General features: G+C 37.6%; 1 protein-coding gene across 2 annotated transcripts; it reads right to left on the bottom strand.

Moving 5' to 3' along the window:
- Positions 1–2,650: 2,650 nt before the first annotated feature.
- Positions 2,651–19,259, bottom strand: CRY1 (cryptochrome circadian clock 1). 2 transcript variants are annotated; one of them, XM_017737914.1, is made up of 13 exons: positions 19,113–19,259; positions 15,699–15,841; positions 14,154–14,338; positions 12,715–12,803; positions 12,001–12,141; positions 11,594–11,905; positions 9,045–9,196; positions 8,733–8,935; positions 7,905–8,006; positions 6,772–6,864; positions 5,522–5,593; positions 5,316–5,423; positions 2,651–3,319 (listed from the first exon to the last, which is right to left on the bottom strand). In XM_017737914.1, the coding sequence occupies exons 1-12, from the start codon at positions 19,242–19,244 to the stop codon at positions 5,320–5,322; spliced, it is 1,728 nt and encodes a 575-aa protein (XP_017593403.1). In that variant the 5' UTR covers positions 19,245–19,259; the 3' UTR covers positions 2,651–3,319; positions 5,316–5,319. The 2 variants fall into 2 exon arrangements, with proteins under 2 accessions (XP_017593403.1, XP_017593404.1); XM_017737915.1 differs by lacking the exons at positions 5,316–5,423; positions 5,522–5,593.
- Between the last annotated feature and the right edge of the window lie 1,087 nt (positions 19,260–20,346).

Raw genomic sequence — 20,346 nt, 5'->3', positions numbered from 1 at the left:
TCCCAGGTATCCCCTAAAGTTGTTCCTGCATGCTTCCAGAGTACATTTTTTGGTTTCCAAAGACCACAAGTTTGCAACTGTCCTCTCCCCTTCTCCTACCAGCCCAGGGAAGGGCCAGCTAAATCCCGTGGGAACAGAACTTTTTTAAGGAATATTTTAAGCTCCATTTCTGGAGGAGACATCTAATAAACAACAATATCCTGGCCCTTATTCCATACAGGATTTATAGCACATGTCCAACTCCTTGAAAAATCACAAGGGGTTAGTGGGGGTGTGGGGAGAAAAACCCTATGTTACAATGGTTTTAGTAATTTTTTAATGTGCAACCAAAGCCTTCACCTTTTCTTAGTTATTTTTGTGGCCACAGCACTTAGTAGGTTGGAGGGGAAAAATATGAGGCAGAGGGCTTCTATGAGGCTGTTGCTACTCTGAAGGCAACTTCTCCCCTCTCTCACACTAAACTAATCACATACCATTTCTTCCACAACAGTCCTGACACCAGAACTCCTTCAAGCCAGCTCACAAGTGAAACAGCATCTCCACAGATTTTCCTTTGCAAATCCAAGGATCTGCCTCCACCAAGAAGAGGAATACGCCTTTCAGCACTTAAGAAGAGGGGAATTACCTTACCATAAAAATAAACTCCTTGGGAAATTTCTTCTTTCACCTACTGAACTTCCAGACTGCTTGGGGGGAAGGTAATATTTAAACAGATGTTCTTACCTTGATGAAGTTTCTCTGTGGGAGTTTCATAGCCTAATCATTCAGAAAATCTAGGTGGAATATTTAATTTAGATGGTATGGTTTTTTTAATATAAGGTTAGCCGAAAAATTCAGCATGATCTTGACAGAGTAAAACATGTCTTGAGGCAAGCTAGTCCTATTTTTTTTTTTCCTGTTTTCAGACTACCTAAACAGAAAAAATAATTATTTATTCTCCTTATTATGTATGTCCCCAGGGAACCCCTCCATTTTACTTGGACTCATCTGTGGAAAATATTTAGCATCTGCTTCTCTATTCTCACCATTGAGTTTTTTCTTCAATTTCAAACATTCTCTGCCTCAAGACGGTAGACATGCCTCTATTTTCTTAGTAGTGCTTTTGATTTTGCCATTGTATACAAATCAGTATGCAGAGATATTTACATTAACAATAATAATCTAAAATCTAGTACCATGGCAATTCATTCTGCCCCAAGAGCCCTGCTGCATATGTTGTTAACCCAAAATTCTAATCTGAATTTTAAACCAACACACAAAACTGCCCCCTGTCTCGAAGTCACCAATACTAAGAACAAGATAATTAACTTTAGAACTAATTAATAATTAATAATACCAACTGTATGCAATTAATTAATACCAACTGTATGCAGTTTAACAAAGACAAGTGTTGGAATCTGCACCTGGGATGGGGCAGGCCTGGATGTACAGACAGACTGGGGAATGAGATGCTGGAAAGCAGTGCCACGGACAGGGACCTGGGGGTCCTGGTCAGTGGCAAGTTGAACATGAGCCAGCAGTGCCCTGGCAGCCAGGAGGGCCAGGCGTGTCCTGGGGGACATCAGGCACAGGATCAACAGCTGGGCAAGGGAGGGGATTGTCCTGCTCTGCTCTGCACTGGGGCAGCCTCACCTCAGCGCTGGGGGTAGTTTTGGGTGCCACAACATAGGAAGGCTCTAAAGCTCTCAGAGTGTCCAAAGGATGGTGAAGGGTCTGGAGGGGAAGCTGTATGAGGAGCGGCTGAGGGCACTTGGTTTTTTCAGCCTGGATAAGAAGAAACTTGAGGGGAGACCTCAGTGCAGTCTGTAACTTCCTCATGAAGGGAAGAGGAGGGGCAGACACTGATCTCTTCTCTGTGGTGCCCAGTGACAGGACCCCAGGGCATGGCCTAAAGACGTGTCAGGGGAGGTTTAGGGTGGATATGAGTAAAAGGTTCTTCACCAGAGGGTGGTTGGGCACTGGAACAAGTGTCCCAGGGAAGTGGTCACAGCACCAAACCTGACAGCATTCAAGAAGCGTTTGGACAACGCTCCCAGGTACATGGTACCTGAGATTCTTGGGGATGGTGCTGTGCAGGGCCAGAAGGTAGACTTGGTGATCTTTCTGGGTCCCTTCCAACTCAGGATATTCTAGGATTCTAATTTGGGTACCCATTCAAGTAGGGAACTAACCTAGTCATATGCAAATTCATACTGCTTCTTCAGAGATCTTAATGGTCTGAGGAAACATTTACATACAATTTCTATAAACATTTGAGACAGTATTTGACTGAGCATTCAGCAAGTCTGAAATCAACATCTTCAAAAAGCAGCAAATTAAATGCATTGCAGGAAAGACTTCCCAGCTGTCAAGCAAATTTTAATCATAGCAGGAAAAAAAAAACCAACTCAAACACCTAGATTGTGAAGAAACACTTAATAAGTCCATCAGTGAAAAACACTTAATGGTCAGAATACATACATGCAGTTCCAAGAAAAAGGCCTGGATAATTTGAATATTGTTTTTCTTCAGTATCATGAAACTTGAAGTGAAAGGTAACATTGTTGGTGCCTTCCAGATTAAGTCTAAAAAGAGTATTTCTCTTCTTTCCTGAAACAGTTTTGTTTGGAAATCTATGCAGGAGCAATAGAGTACACAAAAGACAAAGATATGTATCTATATATACAATTTTCTTTTATTAACAAGGTATGTCATTACTGAACAAGGCAACTGGGAAATACAAGGACTGGACATAAACATGAAAATTTTACAACTCGACTAAAATTGGCATATGTTTTATATACAGATGTGATTAATTACGGTTACAGCTCTACTGTATTTGATTAAACACTGTCCTAAGCACCTACGTTATGAAAATATGAAGTTGATCATACAGAGCTCAAGTATGGAATCTAAAAATAACAATTTAAAAACTTCCAAACTTTCTATGTTCATCTGTTTTTCAGAACAGCACTATAGCTTTTCCTACTACCATATACATGAAAGATTATCAAAAATATATTGATGGGTCTATCACTAATCATGAATATTTATATTTACAATAAGTTAGCAAATTCTTCACCAAATACTTTATATACAAAACTCAATTTGCCCTTTGTGAAAGAGTCATTAAAAAGTTAAAAACCATAGAAATGCCAGTTAGAAATAATGCATTCCAAAAATTGGACTTGTTTACAACAACTGAGAACAATTGAAAATAATTTATGAAAAAGTATGTAATTTTAGAACATGAACTCTCACAACACTTTAGTTCCAATACAGAGTAGCAGGAATTTTGTCCCATGTGTTCTTTGAGTGGCAAACTTCTCTTCCAATCAAGCTGCAAGAAAAAAAGAAAAAAATATATTCTTAAGCAGTTCGATGTGAGTCTTTGAAGAAGACAGAAGTACTTCAAGGGACCAATATTTTTTCCCCCCTTCTCAGTGCAGGAAGCCCTGTCCCCATCTGTACTGGCCCAAATACTCAGAATTCTTATTTCGCACCTTAGAGGCTAAATGGGGAAGGAAAAAAAATAAGAGAAACCCAACAAAAGCCTCTGTACTCTGTACTTTAGTGCTATTCAGAAGTGCACAACCTTTTGCCAGCAGTGTTTTTGAGTATGATCTTGGCTGATGTTTGTATTGACTATAATGCTTTTGCAGCATGCTTTGAACACCCCTAACAAAATCAGTCTTCTCTGCCAAACTAGAAACCCCTCCAACCTGTCTCTCAATTGAAAAAGAGCTTAGACAGGAACCAGACGTTCGCTCTGCAGGTACTTCTTCTACACAGACACGAGCACCTAAGGAATTCTGCAATACAAAACATGGATGCTGAATGAATCTACACATACTAAGGATTAGACAGCTACTGAAACACAGACTCCCTTGGAATTATGTTCCACTCAGGCTCATCCGAGTAACAGAAAGCAGTTTGAGAACACAGAAGCAGCTTACAGCGCTTCTAGTATGTGAGAAAATAGCAGATGGATCACTCACTAAGGTCTCAGCTCACTTCCTCAATCGACGGCATTATGGAAACAATGCTGCGGTTCTGCACTGAATCAAATCACTATGACACAATTGTTCATAATGCACTGCAGTAACTTTGACAAAGTGCTGCCACTGCATAACAAGCAAAATTAGATCTTGCTGTCGAATCCAAATGAAGTAGACTGAATTTCCCTTTTTATCTCTAGAGATGATGAATGTATCTCCTACACTTGCTGTACGGAATCCCTGTTTTTCAGTTCCAACAAAATCTCTTTATGTGCTATTATCTCGCTTGTTGTGCTATTCTTACTTATTCTTCAAACTCCATAATGACAAGTGCTCCACCTGGTTTTTTTATAAACATCTCAATCACCTTTAATCTTTGCAGCCACACTCCCAGTCATGAAATTCTGTCCCCTCTTATTTCAGACAGTCCTCCATTATTTGGCTTTCCTCCTTAGTAATTACTCCTTAATTTAGTCTTGATTCTTTTCAGGTCATCTTCCTTGTGGCTCTCAAATCAAGCTTACTGGGGGAAGAGGTGTTACAATTTTGACCTTCTCCTTCCTCTATGCTGTTCCCGACTTCATCCGAAAATCAAAATCGACTTATCTCTCTGTTGATGATTTTACACATACAAAATTTCTTCTCCAATTTTCCACTTCTCTCTACACATTTTCACACCTGTTTGTGTGGATCTATCTGCAGTGCCTCCTTCTCCAAATTCAAGTCTTTTTCACCACAGCCTGACAAACTTGGGCAGTCTGAGTAACCTGCTTCAATTACAGACCAATGACAAAAGCTCATGTCTTCAAATCTTATTTGTCCCTACATCTTCACAATCAATAACTACATCAGCATTTTGAAGGTTTTTGGCAGTTATCTCTCTAAAACATGTTCTGTTTAGTCCACTTACATGTCTAAACTAATCCAGGCCCTGAGCTTTTCCTCTTAAGTTGTCTTAAGTCTCCCGATTCAAGTCACCATACATTCACACAAACAATGCTACTGGCACAACTTAAGGTGAGATGTGGGACCAGAGAGTAACTGAAGCTACTTAAGCAGCTCTGCTGATGTATGAAAACCAGAGTTTATCCATCTCTCTTTCATTAACACCTGGATCTGTGTCTGATAATCTTCAGTCTGGCTCTATTTTTGCAACTACTTCCTATCTCATACTTCACAAACTCTTAGAGCCAGAATTTTGTACTGTCTGTACAGTCCCTGGAAAACAAGTATTTACAGAAATACCTTAGGATCCTTTGCATTGCAGTGACATGAATGTTATCACAGACACAAAATTTGCACAGAAATTTGATAGCTTTAAGGTGCCTCAGATCTTACCAGTTTAATTTGTGCTCTGTCGCTGGACTTTTGGTCCAACGCTCTGAGTTTCTTCTTCTGGATTTGGGCGTTTCCCTGTACTAATGCCAGTACCAAGGGCCGTTCTCCCTGATAATTTAAAATTAGTATTTACATTAAGACTCTATTGCACCCTTATATATTCAGGAAAAGTGTTTGGGGTTTGTTGTTGTTGTTGTTTAAATTACCTGCTTGCAATAAATGTGATTGCTGATTGTCTCCATGAGCATAGTGTAAGATACTACTTGCTTGACAGTAACCTGTTCAGATACAGTAGATATTTATTATACTACATAAAATTTAGAGCTGCAAGCAAGCGTAAAATTATGTTCTTTACAACAACAAAAAGGAGCCAATTGATTTATTTTCCATCATCAAGAAAAATCCTGCCAGAAACTATCCTGAATGCAGAAGAGTTCATATGCAAAAGAAAAATAAGCCTCATGGTAGTCTACAGCAGTTAAACATATATGCACTTATATATGCAGAGTGAACAACGTTAAGTGCCTACATATTTATGCATTATCTTTGCAACAAGCAGAATGTTTATATAGCCAAACACTTCAATTATAAGTTGTTATAAATTTTAACATTACTTCTGCCAAGTCTCCTCATCCTTTTTATTATATTCTTATAGCAATGCTAATGAATCCCTAGCACAACTTAGTTGTGGAAAAACAAATAAAGCAAGTAACTTAAAAGAAAGATGCAAACTTTCTTCTGATTCATGTAAACTATCTCCTGGCAACCTTGAAACTGAGTATTCTGCATGAATAGTGCAATCAGCAGAAGCAGTTGCAAGGTTTCTTGTTCTGAACAGTTGCGGTGTTCCGGTTATGTTCTGGGTGCTTAAACAAAACACAGATTACAGCCCTTCATGATCAGTAAACACACCACCTGTGTTAAGACTGCAAAGAAACAAACAGTTGGGTTAAATTTGATGGCAACTTGGATCTATCACAAACCACAGCTTAAGGTTCTGTATAGTTAAAGTAACAAAAATTTGCTTCCACAACAAGAGACTACCCACACAAGACTGTGGAAATTAATTATATATGAAAAGAGTGGTAGTGAAATCAGGGAAAAGATAACATACAAATTTTGCTATCCAATACACAAGGTGAACTTCTGGTTTTCAGTTTCATTTAAAGTAGCCTAGGATAATGTTTATTAATTTTTGTTTAGTCACACTTGTGATCCCTCCCACTCGAAACATACAAATATTGCTCTAGATGAGCATTTTAGAGATAAAAATGACAAGACAAACAAGTTCACTCTAAGAAATAATTTCTATGTTTTGAGAACAGAAACAAGGTCAGTTCATGTTGTAGACAGCAGCTGTCACCCAAAATCTATCCATGCTATTTTGATGTTTTGTCTGGTTTTCCATAATTGCAAGGATTTGGAGATCCTCTACAGACAGGGACTGCCATAATACCTTGCTGCTGAATTCCACTTGCTCCTGTATGAGAGTCTCCCAGGGCACATGACTGAACAACAGTATGACCATCACCAGTTCCCAGCTGAGCTCCTGGAGAGGCAGGGAGAAGAGTTAAACATAACAGAAGGTACAATTCTAGTTTTGGAATTTGAAGTGTGGGGGGTTTACCCCCTCTTCAAGAGATAAGCTTTTTATTGTGGCTTTTAATTTTTTTTTTTTTCAAACCACCTCATTACACGTCCAAAGCTCTAATGATTGTTGTTTTTCCAAATTCACTGAACCTCCGACAAAAGGAATACATTTCTGATGTGAAAAGTGTAAGTACATGTATATATTAATACATTTTAATGAGAAAAGAGTGCAAATAATGTTAATTTTTTAAAAATAAAACCTTCTTGTCTTATAAATGTCCTAAGAAATAAAGAAATGTAAGAAATAAAAGCTCAAGCACCCAGCTTTAAGGAGTTTGCATTTTAATCCTTAAGAGAACTGTACTGGCTAAGAACAATCAGGTCCATCTTCCTCCACAATCTGCTTCTAACCTTGACTAAAGCCTATGAAGAACATAAAACCAGTAGATTTCCAGTTCTGCTGAATCCTTTTACACTGAAGAGTCTAAGGTATATATAGTGCGTATATAGTATTTAAGTATTTAAGACCCGCCATGGGTTAATACAATCATAATACTGTTCTTATTTTTTCTTAGTAGCAATAAATTCCAGTTAGCAATCTAATGCCAGCACTAGAAAACTTCACAAGTTAACAATTCTCACTTGAAAGTTCACAAGTCACTCTTTATTATAAATATCAGGATGCTTATACACTTCTAGGAGAAAATCATATTCAAATACTTTTGAAGTCAAACTGTTCAATACAAGTTAGTAACTAATTTTTGGAGGAAGGAAAAAACACAGGTTAAAAATATTTGCATATTAGAGATTAATAATTTCAATATGTCTTTATACAAATACTATCAAACAGTGAATAAATTTGAAAATATTTGTGACTTGCACTAAAAATTGTCTTATAAAAGCAGTTCTTTCTTATAATATGAAATGGCAAGGGCACTATGAAAGAAGTTCATGTAGTTCAGTTCCAATAATTCTATGCATTGTAAGAATTTGACTGACCTCCTGTACTACCACAACCAGAAATGCTTTCTCCTGGTGAATAGCCCATTAGGCCACCATTTCCATTTCCATTTGGATTAGAAGGCACTGTTGCAAGAAGACCTAAAAAACAAAATAAAATATATAAAGAAAGATAGCAAGAAAAAAAAAATTAAGTGCAGCATTCTGTTTCCCTTGTGATAGCCAATTCTCCACCCGCAGCTTGAGTAGTTTACTTTTACAACAGAACATCTCTCTGTCTTGCCTACTTCTGTTTCTTGCCAAACTATTTTAGTTCACATTTACTTAATATTCTGCGTAACTTTTCCAAAATTCCTTAAGTTACACGTATCCAATATGTTGGGTTTAAGTGCAACATATCCTGAACATACTGACTGCTCACACCTTCCTGAGCAGTACAATGCACCTGGTTTACCTCTTGGAGCACAGGGGAAGAATGCTACCAGGGGCTGGGCTGGTGCCTACTTCTGCAACAGCATTTGCATATGCAAATACACTATCATTAAAGTTATGAACCACATTAAATTTCTAATCACTGGTACTCAAACCTATCTGTACGACAATATCAGAATGCACAAAAGGCCCAGTTTAACAAAAACACTTCCAAAAACCCATAGAAAAGAAAATCCAGGCAATATTTGGAGAGGCACTCCCCTCAAACTCTCTCCTTTCTCAGTACATATATTATTTTCATTTACTTGGATACAAAGCCTGGTCACTACCCTGAGCTTACACCTGACTCCCACTGCTATGGGACTAAACTATTAACTGCTAGAAGATGAGAAAAGTTTAAAAAAAATAAATAAAGCAAATAATCGATGATCATACCCAGTCCTCTGTATCGTGAAAGCTGCTGGTAGATCTGTTTCATTCTCTCAATATTCAGACGGCTTGCCTCTGCATGGTTTACCATTGGTTTGGGATAATTAACTCCTATAATACATTTTGCAGCCTTCTGGATGCTCTCTGGGGCATTCCAAGGATCATAGATGTATTTTGCAGGGAAACCTCTAAGTACTGGCAAATAACGTCTTTAAAAAAATAACAAAAAGGTAAAAAGGTCACGTTACATATCAAGCTGCTCAATAGTTTAAGCAACACCCATGAATCAATCACTGCAATTTCTGGATTGTGAGTTACCTGATATAATCCCCATTTGGGTCAGTTCTTCTGCCAAAACCCACTGGGCAGTAGCAGTGAAAAAACTGCTGAAAGAAGGAACTACAGGATAGCCACATCCAGCTTCCAGCATTCACACTCCAATCTGCATCAAGTAAGAGCTCTTCAAAGACCTTAAGAAATTAGTGCAACAAGTTAGTCTGGACATGGCACACTGTCAAGGCACCTACTTTTTCAGGATTAGATCCTGAGTTTCTGATTTAAGCTCTTTCTTACCTGGCAGCGTTCACAGAATGTTCAGTAGCAATTGAAATGCCTTAACACCAAACTCAAGAACAAAACAAAAAATTCAAAACCGGGCTTTTATCCTGTAAACAAACTTGTAAACATCTCAGGAAGCTAAGCATTCTTACATAAACACATCCTTGAAAAACAAATCCCCAAAGGATGGCTGGAGCCTGATGGCTTCCAAGTGGCAATTGCTGTTTTCAGAAGAATTGCTTCATCACATCACAGTTGAGTAAGCTTTGCAAACTTCCAGAAAACAGGGAACATACAAAGTGCATTTTGAACTCAAATTGTTGGTCTGAATACCTCAACTTGCACAGCACTTTTCACTATGTGAGGAATCCCAAGAGTAGAACTCAAGAGTTTCAGGGTAGCACAAACATGCAGAAGTTGTGTTCTTGAAGGCTAATAGTTAATCTAGCAAGTCACAGTTTTGAGAACACACTCAAATTCCTGGAGGTATTTTGAACCACCAAGAACACTGAAGGATGGTGTGACAGATAAAGTCTGGAGTAAAGACAAAAAACTCCCAAAAACTTTAATTCCAATTTGCTACCCCTACTATATATATTAAAAAAAAAAAAAAAAAGAGAGAAAGTTGAAGATTTATGAGGGTTTCACTTTAAATCCGGAGCTCAGTAGTTGTGAAACATTCAAGCTTCCAGCACCGATTGTTTTTTCATCTTCGATACAGACAATACTAACTTGTATAAAAAGAAGTTTATCTGTTCAGTCAGATCACTAGCAGTGCAGGCTGACAAAAAACAGAGCAAAGGCCTCATTCTGTGAAGGACAGTGCTCAAGGACCTTTTATAAAAAGAGTGCACCTACAAGCAGTTTTAAGAACAGATACTTATTTAATACATATTTTTGCACGTTCTGATTTTCCTTTCAAACTTGCATAATTTCCAAATGTTCCAAAGCAACTACCATCTTTCTTCATGCTAAGGCACAAAAAACCCAACATCTTAGTATTGCCATGCAGCTTCAACTAATATTATTCCTATACAGGGTCTAAATAAGGTAATACCATTAAACAATAATCTCCTGATCTCTCTCGCCATATATTCAACAAGGCATTCATTCCACAGTATACACTGAATAAGTGTTACAAAAGTATCTTTGTTTAAATATCTGCAGCTACTTGGGAAAAAAGTTTGTTTTGAAAAAATAGGGTTTATCTTAAAACACTTTCAAAAAACAGATGGTGACTCATAATGCAACAAGATCTTTAGACATTAAGTGTGTTAGCATACAATTGTCCCACTAGATGCTGCCATGTAGTAAGACTTTGGAAATAACACCACGTGGAAGGCCAGATTAACTTTTGCTAGCTATGGACACGTGACTTGAACATCTTGCACAAATCTGGGGCCTTCTGTATTATTGCAAAAGTAAGAACAAGCTGCCATTTTCCTGTAATATACAGAGTAATATATCTAAGTTACCTATGTGGATCTTCAATGTTTGTATTTATGAACTGCAAAAGTAACCAATTTTTTTAAACGGAAAGGTGTTTGCTTACAACTGATTTTTAAGAAATGAAATTTCCTATGATTGTATACATATAGAAATATGGGGTCACAATCCTGATGGCAAGTAAATTTTTTCAGATTTCAAAAATAAAATTGTCTGATTCTCAATTTTTCATAGATTATTATTGCTCAGTAAAAGTTATGCTACCTTTCTAAAAATGCAAAACTGTTCAAAGGTTTAATTTAGTGAGATTAAATTATTCCATTGTTTTCTTCAAAAACCTGACATCTTAAATTTGAGCTTCAGCATCTCATACTTGCACAAAATTAACTGCACTGAGCCTTCAGCCAAATCATGTTGCCTGTGCTCACACTTCTAACACTGGGCAAAGTGACACAAATTGCTGAAACAACATTCTCAGTTTTTAGTTTTCTCTCTTTAATTCCCATAGTACTTCCCCTTTGCAGGGAAGCAGATGCAAGATATGAACAGAAATTGTTGACACAGAATGACTGGGGAAAAAAAAACCTCAATTACAATAGTTATGCATGTTTATTTGCCCAGATTTAGAAAGAAATCTCAAATTTAAAAGAATTTCAGACCTATTCCAACTGCAAGAAACACTCTAACATTCCAATAAAAGAGAACATTCGAGAGGCAAAATTTCAGCATACCTGGTTTTTCAGAATCGATTTAGTTTTGCCCACAATTCAAGGTTTAAAATTCAACTTACAAGACACAGTAACAATTCTAGAATGACTTTAATAGGCACTCCAAGACTTAAATTCAAGAATAATAAACAATACCTTCATTCCTTCTTCCCAGCTAATCCAGAGGTCACCTCGAGTCAAAAAGCATGCTACAGCATGCCGGGCTAAATGGTGAATCCAACCCTCCTGACGAAGTTGCGTCATAATTGCATCAATCCAAGGAAAACCTGTCCTGCCTTCTGCCCATTTGGCCAAAGCCTCAGGATTCTTATCCCACGGAATTTGAACACAGATAGGATTCCCCTCCATTTTATCAAACCGTGGATTGTTAGTCGCCGCTGTGTAGAAAAATTCACGCCATAACAGCTGGCCATAGAGGGAGAGGGGAGGGGAGCTGTTCTTTTTTACCTGAAGATCATCATTAAAGAAAAACATTTTATTAGGAGAAGTAGGGGAAAACTGTGGCATCTAACAATATGTAGCTGGCTACACAGAAATCCTACCTTTTTGTACAGATCCGTTAACTTGAAATAAAAGAGCCGACAGGACAAACAGCCAAAGCGGAGGTAGGGACTAAGCCCTGTAGGGCTTGCCAGAAGGGAATTTGCATTCATTCGTGGTCTTTCAAAGTTTGCTACCCAAGCCTTAAAAAAAAACAAAACAAAACCCACACAGCAAAATCAGACTAGAGGCTACATAGCAACTTATAAAGGGAGAAATCACGCACTGTTTGTAACTGAATGCAAACAGTGGACAGATGGTCAGGTCACCTACGATACCCAGGCGTTCCTTTTGCATCAGCAGAACCTCTAGAAGGTAGTTCAGCTCAATACAGAAGGCATGGACTGTCTTCCAGAACTATCTGTGATTTTCTTTTAAATACATTGGAAATACAACTAGCAACACATTAGCTGTCAGAGGAACTCCCCTTCAAAGTTATAAAATGCATGCTTCGAATAAAATTACTTCAAAAATAAATTTAATTTTTTTTAATACAGAAGAGTAAACCAGACTGTCTCTAAAATTCATAGCAAAGATAATCTGCTATCATCATTAAAAAACAAACTGTTGATTTATATCATTAATGCCTTGAGTTCAAGTTTGCGGGGTTTGGTTTTTTTTTAACACAACTTGCCCAAATCCCTTTAGGTTTCATGGCAAAGAGTAACTATGTTTCCCAGCCAGATATGCCAGACTTGCAGTGATCTGAAACATACCTTTCGTTCTAAATGTCTTTCCAGTCGCGTGAGAGCTTCTGTTTCTCCCCCTGGCCACACTGCAGAAGGCAGACCATCTGTGTCAAAACCTGAAAGACAAATTGAAACAAGGAAATTCCTTGTTTGTTTATACTGTAGGGCAACAAAATTATAGCATATTGATACTTGACTACATTCTACTGCATCCTGAGAAAAACCCTAAGTTAGGATACATGAAAAAGTGTGTTTTAAAACAGTATGTGACCAAGACTTCTCAAAGCACATCCAATACCTTTAACATGCAGCAAAACTCAAGTTTTTCCTTCTACATTTACATTAGTATACATTACAAATTTTACACGCTGAATGGTCTTACTTCAGTCCCATTTCTTCTGGTTTTGGTTTCTTTAGGTTTTTTTTCATAAAGTGACCTCTCTATCATTTCCCAAATCTGCAATATGCAGGCTATATCCTAAAACCTTTTTTTTTTATTACTACTAAGAAGCAACAATTCCTATTGTAATTTACAGAATGTCTAAAAACTTTTTCCACCAAGGTAAAAGTGTGAGTGCCATCTTCAGAACATTCCTAGATATCACTGACCTCAACTTAAATAACAGGGATTGTTAATTTGATGACAAACATGTACTTGAGCCACAAAAGAAAGATAAAAAGAAGGTAATAAGATTTTTTCCATACCCTCCCACCTGCCCCAAGATTGTTCATCAGATGCATGAGAGAACATGTCTGTCTATAGTTTAACCACTGCATAGTGAGATCATCTCTTCTTAGAAAGGCTTTAAAAACCAAGGTCTGTTTTGCGAGAGTTCAAATGGACTTGACAGGGCAGTCACAGGTTAACCAAAATCTGTCCAGATCCTTTTGTTAGCAATTTGGAGGTCATAGCGCATTTGCTTCTATTTTGGGAGGTGTGTGGAGAAACAGGAAAGAGACTAGGAGAGTCACAGGACAATAGCTGACACTATTCCTTAAAATTACATTTACAGAAACATAAGACTTTTTTCCCCCCAGAACCTTCTGAAGTAATTGTCTTACTACTATCTTTTTTTGGTATATCAAGGAAAGAGGGTTTTTTTTAAACTAGTTTGTTAAATGACAGATTAATGACCTCAAGCACAAAGATACAAAGTGTATTTAATACAAAATGAAGCATCAAAGACTATTAATTAATAGCTTAAAGATTATTTGGTACCCTGGCAATGCTGTATTACAAGAAGCCAAACAGTACTTAGTATATTTTGACCTGACCCCTCATTTACCAGAAAACAACCAGAATTTACAGAGTTGATTATCTTTTTTTGTTCCTTTTGTATGCCATAATTGCATCAGGTTAACAATTAACCACTAGCAGGACCTCATTCATTGTTTTAAGTATTGTGCTTTTAGTGGGAGATTATATCTTAGTTGTTTCAAAATGTCAAAGCCATCTCAGAACATACCCAGCTCCTCAAGTGATGGCACACCGTACTTCTCATCGTGGTCATCAGAAACTGGAGTAGTACATTTTTTCATTACTTCTGGAGTTATAGTCTCCACAGGCATCTCCAGGGGTTCCATTCTACTAATTAGGGTCTGAAATCGCTTGTAAGTAAGAGGAGGCTGTCCTCCATTTAATTCTATTATTCTATATTAAAGAAAAAAAAAGAAAAGAAGCATGTCAGACAATAGTATTTAACAGTTTTTCTTATAAAATATACTCAGCTATACATACACAGAAATATCTTCTTACTTTCCTCCAGCTTATATAGAATCCCAAATATACATGGTAATTCAGACAGTCAGAACTTTAAATATACCATCCTTTTTTCCCCACTACGGAGACATATAAATTAACTGTTTATAAGCAAGTCAATTTCCTTCATTCCTGGGTTACAGAAATTCCCTCATGAACAAGAATATAATGAACATGGACAGTTCAAGGCAAAGAAAAGAACAGATCAGGAAAGCAGATAGAGATCCTAGCTACATACAGAAATATCCAAGTCACTTACAAGACTATGGTATTTGCATTCAAAAAACCCATCTTTCCCTTCTGGTACTGAGAACAGTAGTTGATATTAAAACTGTCTTAATATGGGGGGGAAATTAACATGTAGCTTATACACAATGACTGCTGTAAAAACACAGTTTCGTATTCTGTATTGTATATATCTAAACTAGTCTTGGAAAAAAGGGAAAACTTCAAAGAAAAATTTACAAAGTGATAGATGAAACCAAATGCTTATTTAGTGGGGTGTTTGGGTGGGAGGGGAAAAAAAAGGAATTTTCAATTTGGGATTTTAAAAAAAGTCAGCCATTAGTTTCAAAAAGTAAATACTTCCAATTTTGCTGCCCTCCCATGTGTCTGTCTCTTATACATTGGCTTGTAACAGAGTACAATGGGCAGCTACCACAATAAATCACTCAAGAGAAGACAAGTCATACTTCTAACTAGTTTGTGCATTATGTTTCTGTAATAGGGAATTAACACTAATCCATTAAATAGATATGTGGAAAAATATAAACAAGACATTAAGTAAGGCAACACAGGGATAGCAAACAATCCCCAACTACTTATTGAATAGAAAATTGGTAGGAAACAGTTCTTAAAAAAACAAAGGACAAGAAGTAAAATAAAGACAAAACAATTTAACAAAACAACTAAACAAACATGTTACTTGGGAGATGCCACAGGCATGCTTGAGTAACTTAATTATAAAGGACAACTAATTAAAATGAACATTATTTTCAAAAGAACTCCAAATTAAAACTGCATTTCAGATACAGTTATATATCAGTTTTTAGAGTTTCAAAGTTCTACTCAGTATGTAGTAAAATTTGGATGGATGGATGGATAAAAGCGAAACATGAAACAAATTTGTAGTTTTCCTAACCATGAAGTGTTCAGTGTGGAAAGTAGCACACAATATATAAATTAATACTACATAAAATTTTAAGGGGCTTTTTTCCTCCTTTTTTAAAATCCAAGGTAAACAGTAACTTACTTGTCTAGGTCATACAATGTGTGGGAAATCCGAACAATGACCTCCACTCCAGCTTCACTAGCCAGCTTCTTGATAGCTGCATCTCTTTCCTTCCCAAATGGTTCAGAATCATATTCAATAGAAAGTTTTGCAATGTTCCATTCCTACAACACAAAACAAAAGTTGTTACCAACTCAGCTGCATGATGGAGGGTGAGGGAAAGGAGAACTGGAAGGACAGGGGCAGAATGGAACACCAGCTATTACCTGTGAATAGTTATCAAAGATACAGAAAGATCCAAAATACATTAGGCACCCAGAATAACAAAAATAAAGTCCAACTTTTTGGCATCTAAGTAGCTATCAGGCATAAAAAAAGCCTCCATCTGTCCTATTACTGTGGATGTTCACTGTAATGGAACAACTTCCATGCAAATTTTGAAAACTCATCTATAGCTTTAGGATCCACATACCTTAAGAGACTCAACAGAAAAGGAAAGATGACAAAGACTGTCTTCTGAACATGGATCAGCAGCAGTACCTTGCTCTGCAGAAAAGCTTTTTACATATGCCTGTGAGCTTTAGCAGCAGAACTGAAGTTTCAGGGAAGAGGGGTGGAAATACTGCCACTCTCTCACACCAAACACTTTCTTTACCTTTTCCAAATCCCTACTCCTCACTCAGACAATCTTCAAATTCTTAATTAAAAAAAAAAGAAAAAAAGGCTGTCTTCTACAAAGAGAATACCTTATGCCTTGAAGTCTAATATTCTTTATGTCACAGATTCTGTTACCAAGGCCACAGTCACAGGTGAGGAAAAAGAAGCGAACAAAGGGATCAATAATGGCTAAGGCTTCTGCAACAGTAGGAAATTGGAAAGCTGAAGTATGCACAAGATGATCCTAGAAAGCCATCATGCCAATCAAACTCAAAGAAATACCTTTCTAATACCTCAGAATCTTAATGACTTGGTTTAATACACCATGGTATTTCAGAGAATTGGATTTACACCAGAGACAAGGGCACTCAGTGCTAATCACCTGAGGTGCTATTTCACTTCTGAACTCCAGCTCTCTCCCAGCCCTGAGGACAGATGATTCCAAGGAGTGCTTGCTCTTCAAAACAAGGCTGGGCTCCGGCCATCCTTAAGTCTGCCAAGACTAATCCAGCAGGCCTTGAATCCTCAAGCAACCTCCTACACCATCACATAACATTTACTTCCCATTTCATAATGTAAAACCACTGTCTGACAAGTTGCAGCAGATACTTTTCTAAACCCTTCTTTCCTCTGGCTTATAGCAAAGATGACCATAAAAAAACCATGACCAAGACCCAGAGCCATGTCCCTAAGGGAGTCAAGAAAACTCTGCTGTGTAATGTGAATACACCCAGATCACACCAACGTGAGCCAGGCAATTAGAAGAATCGTGGACACAGATCATTTTGCACGTACTCATACTGCAGAATGGTTTTAGCAACACTGATGCATTAAAAAAAGCAGTGATTGTTTCAATTTTATTTTCTTTATTGAGACAAGCCCAAAGAGCTAAAGACAGAAAGCAGACCAGGACAAATTGAAGAGGATGAGGCAAGAACAAACCAAAACTTAACTGAAATGAAAGACCCTAAAGGTGTTTGAGGCCTTTGGCAAGGATAAAGATAGATCAGTGTTCTGCCTTTTGAAGGAATTGTTCTTCAGTCTGTGAAAAGGAAAGCCTTACCAAGAAACAGCTGTTGTACATTCATTCCCAGGAAATCCACAGATGCTGGCATCTGTGATAGGACTACTGACACCAGGCCATACAGAAGTTCCACTGTCTCCTACCATGACTTAGCTAAAGTTATTTTTCCAAACTTAACTGATCTTTTCCACATCTGTTCGTTCTTCAGGGTCAGGATCATTGCTCACCTTTGAAACATTTAATAGGGATGATCTGGAACGCTTTGTTCAGTGTTACAATCCCTTCACTGCACTGCAAGTGTCTGATGTACAGCTACTGCTCTGGCAGAAGTAGTTGTGAGATATAATTTTAAGAGATAGATACATGTTCCAGGTAGACTTCAGCCAAAAGTGAAGAAGTCCTCAAGAGCTTCAGTAACTTGTTTGAGCATAGAGGATGTCCTCAAAGCCCCTCAGTGAACCACTATATGATAAAGGCACTTTAATTTGAGGAACCACAAGACATAAACAGACGTGAATGTTCGTTTTTGATTGCTGTACGCTACCTATATTACAAGTTATTTTCATTTTCTTCTCACCACTAAAATTAATATTCTAAAATAGTGGCAATCCAATGCTGCCAGGCATTGAAAGATCAGCCTAGCAGCAAGATCTGCAACAGGAGCTGTCAAAGTAGCCATTAAAGTATTTAAGAAGACTTGTTACAGGTTGCTCAAATCCAGAAGGTAATGCACACAACAGCAAGACTTTTGCTCCTATTTAAACGCAACCAAACTAAATTTGGCAGATAAATACAACAAGCTTGAATATCTGAGAGGTTGCAAGCAGCAGCTAATGCCACAGTACTCCTCCAGGAAATTCTTCACTGAGGGGAAATCAAGGAAAGTCCAGTAGAAGTATCATCCAGTTAGTGCTTCACAACAAAACCACAATAATGAAGATGGAAATATGAGTTTTGGTTGAGTTTTCAGGTTGGTGTTGAAGACCTGGGAATAAAAATCTTGAATGTATGACCTCTGGAAAAATGGGTATCTACTTTTGCCCCCACAGCCTTGCTTGTTTCAGTCACCTGAATTCAGTCATTCTGAAAAAACTCTTTAAATCAATTTGCCAAGTGTTCATTTTTACTACACTATTATAGTATTATTACCTTAAATACACTATTATCCATGGCCAACGTATTACTATCAGTAACAATCACTCACAGCTTTAATATTTTCAGTAAGACCCTTTCCCAAAAAAGCCTTAAATTTCTTTGACTAGAAATTGCTTTCTAGTTACACTATGCTTTTAACAATACTACTACTAGAAAAAAGCTTATTAAATCACCTTTAATGGCCAAAAAGCAATCACAGCAGATGTTTGGCCTAAATAAAACATTGCTTTTACAGGTCATGGTTTGAACATCGATTCACATGCACAAAATTTTATTTCAGTATTACAAAGGGAACCTGTAAAGGAAAATGTAGTAATATACAGTACCTACACTTAGCAAACCATTTGAAATCAATTCTGTTTCTGGAAGGAAAGAAACAAAAAACAGTAAAGTCCAAAAGCAACTCAGTTCAGCTGGTGATATGTACATTAGAGAGGAAAAATTCAAAACAAACAACGTTAATGAGAAACTGCAAGGATAGATCATTATTTGCATGAATAACTTGCACAGAATGGATCAGTACAAGAAAGATTCCTAGTTGAAATTAATTTGTTGGTCATACTTGTGGATAGAAACAACGAGTGCAAGGTGGCATTTACCTTAAAAAGCCTGGGGAAAACATCTGCTGGCTGTCCACGGATAACAAACAAACGTGAATTCAGTTTCCGTAGATTGGCATCAAGATCCTCAAGACATTGAAGCAGGAATCTGCAAGAATTGTAAAGAAACATTTATTTTCTGAGGCAAACCAGACAATTTTACAATAGAAAAAGGTAACTAAGAGGAATAATCAACAACAACTATCAGACCTTGAGTGCTTGGTGCATTTTTTGGTGATGCATGCATGTTCACATCCTAATTACACTTGGCTTACAGTGGTATAACCATGTAATATCTTCCACAATACATAATTCATAAAACCAAACCACACTTGTCATTTCACAGTTTTCCCCTCAATGTTATTCAGGTCTGGAATGGACTAAAACATACTCTAGTCTTAACTAAAACTAGAAGTATCTTGCCATTCTAAAGACAGAAAAACCCTCAACAAACAAACACAGATAATCAGCTGTTGGCACACTGCTACTGAACTTAATCCAAGTCCTTCTTACAAAACTGAACTGTTACTAAAAACAGCATACTAGAGGAGTACACAGTCATGACTCTCCCTCTGGTCTTCATTTATAGAAACAGCCCTCTACGTAGCATATGCATCTTGACTGTACCCTCACCTGAATTATTTATTGAGCAAATTAGCACATCAGACAAAAAAAAGGGGGGGAATGGGGTGCTGCAAATCTGCAAGTGTTCAAAGGAAACAGGTAGTTGCACAAAGAATGTTGAAACAGGTTCACATGCGCAAAGATTTATTAGTAGATATAACAACTAAAATAACTCCAATGGTGAAAGTGGTTTGGGGAAGAAATAAAAACAAAAGGAAAGAGGAAAAAAAGAACTCTACTTTGCAGCCAGCTGGAAAGAGAAGTGCTGGGGTTTCCCAGATGAGTGCCCTTCCCCTGGACTCTCTCCAGTCTAACAAGTGGCTCCTCCATAATATTTTTCTCATGTGGTCAGCAGGTTGAGGCAGGTGATTCTGTCCCTTTACTCTGCCCTGGTGAGGCCACATCTGGAATGCTGAGTCCACTTCTAGGCTCCCCAGTCCAAGAAAGACCAGGAACTACTGGGGAGGGTCTGGTGGAGGGCTACAAAGATGATGAGGGGACTGGAGCATCCCTCTTATGAGCAAGGGCTAAGAGTTGGACCTGGGTAGTCTGGAGAAGAGATGACTGAGAGGGATCTTATTAATGCATACAAATATCTTAAATGCAGTGT

The sequence above is a fragment of the Corvus brachyrhynchos genome, unplaced genomic scaffold (assembly GCF_000691975.1).
Source record: "Corvus brachyrhynchos isolate BGI_N302 unplaced genomic scaffold, ASM69197v1 scaffold56, whole genome shotgun sequence".
In the NCBI taxonomy this organism is placed as follows: domain Eukaryota; kingdom Metazoa; phylum Chordata; class Aves; order Passeriformes; family Corvidae; genus Corvus; species Corvus brachyrhynchos.
Note: the sequence above shows the minus strand (reverse complement) of the source record. Positions and strands in the feature narration are given on the sequence as shown.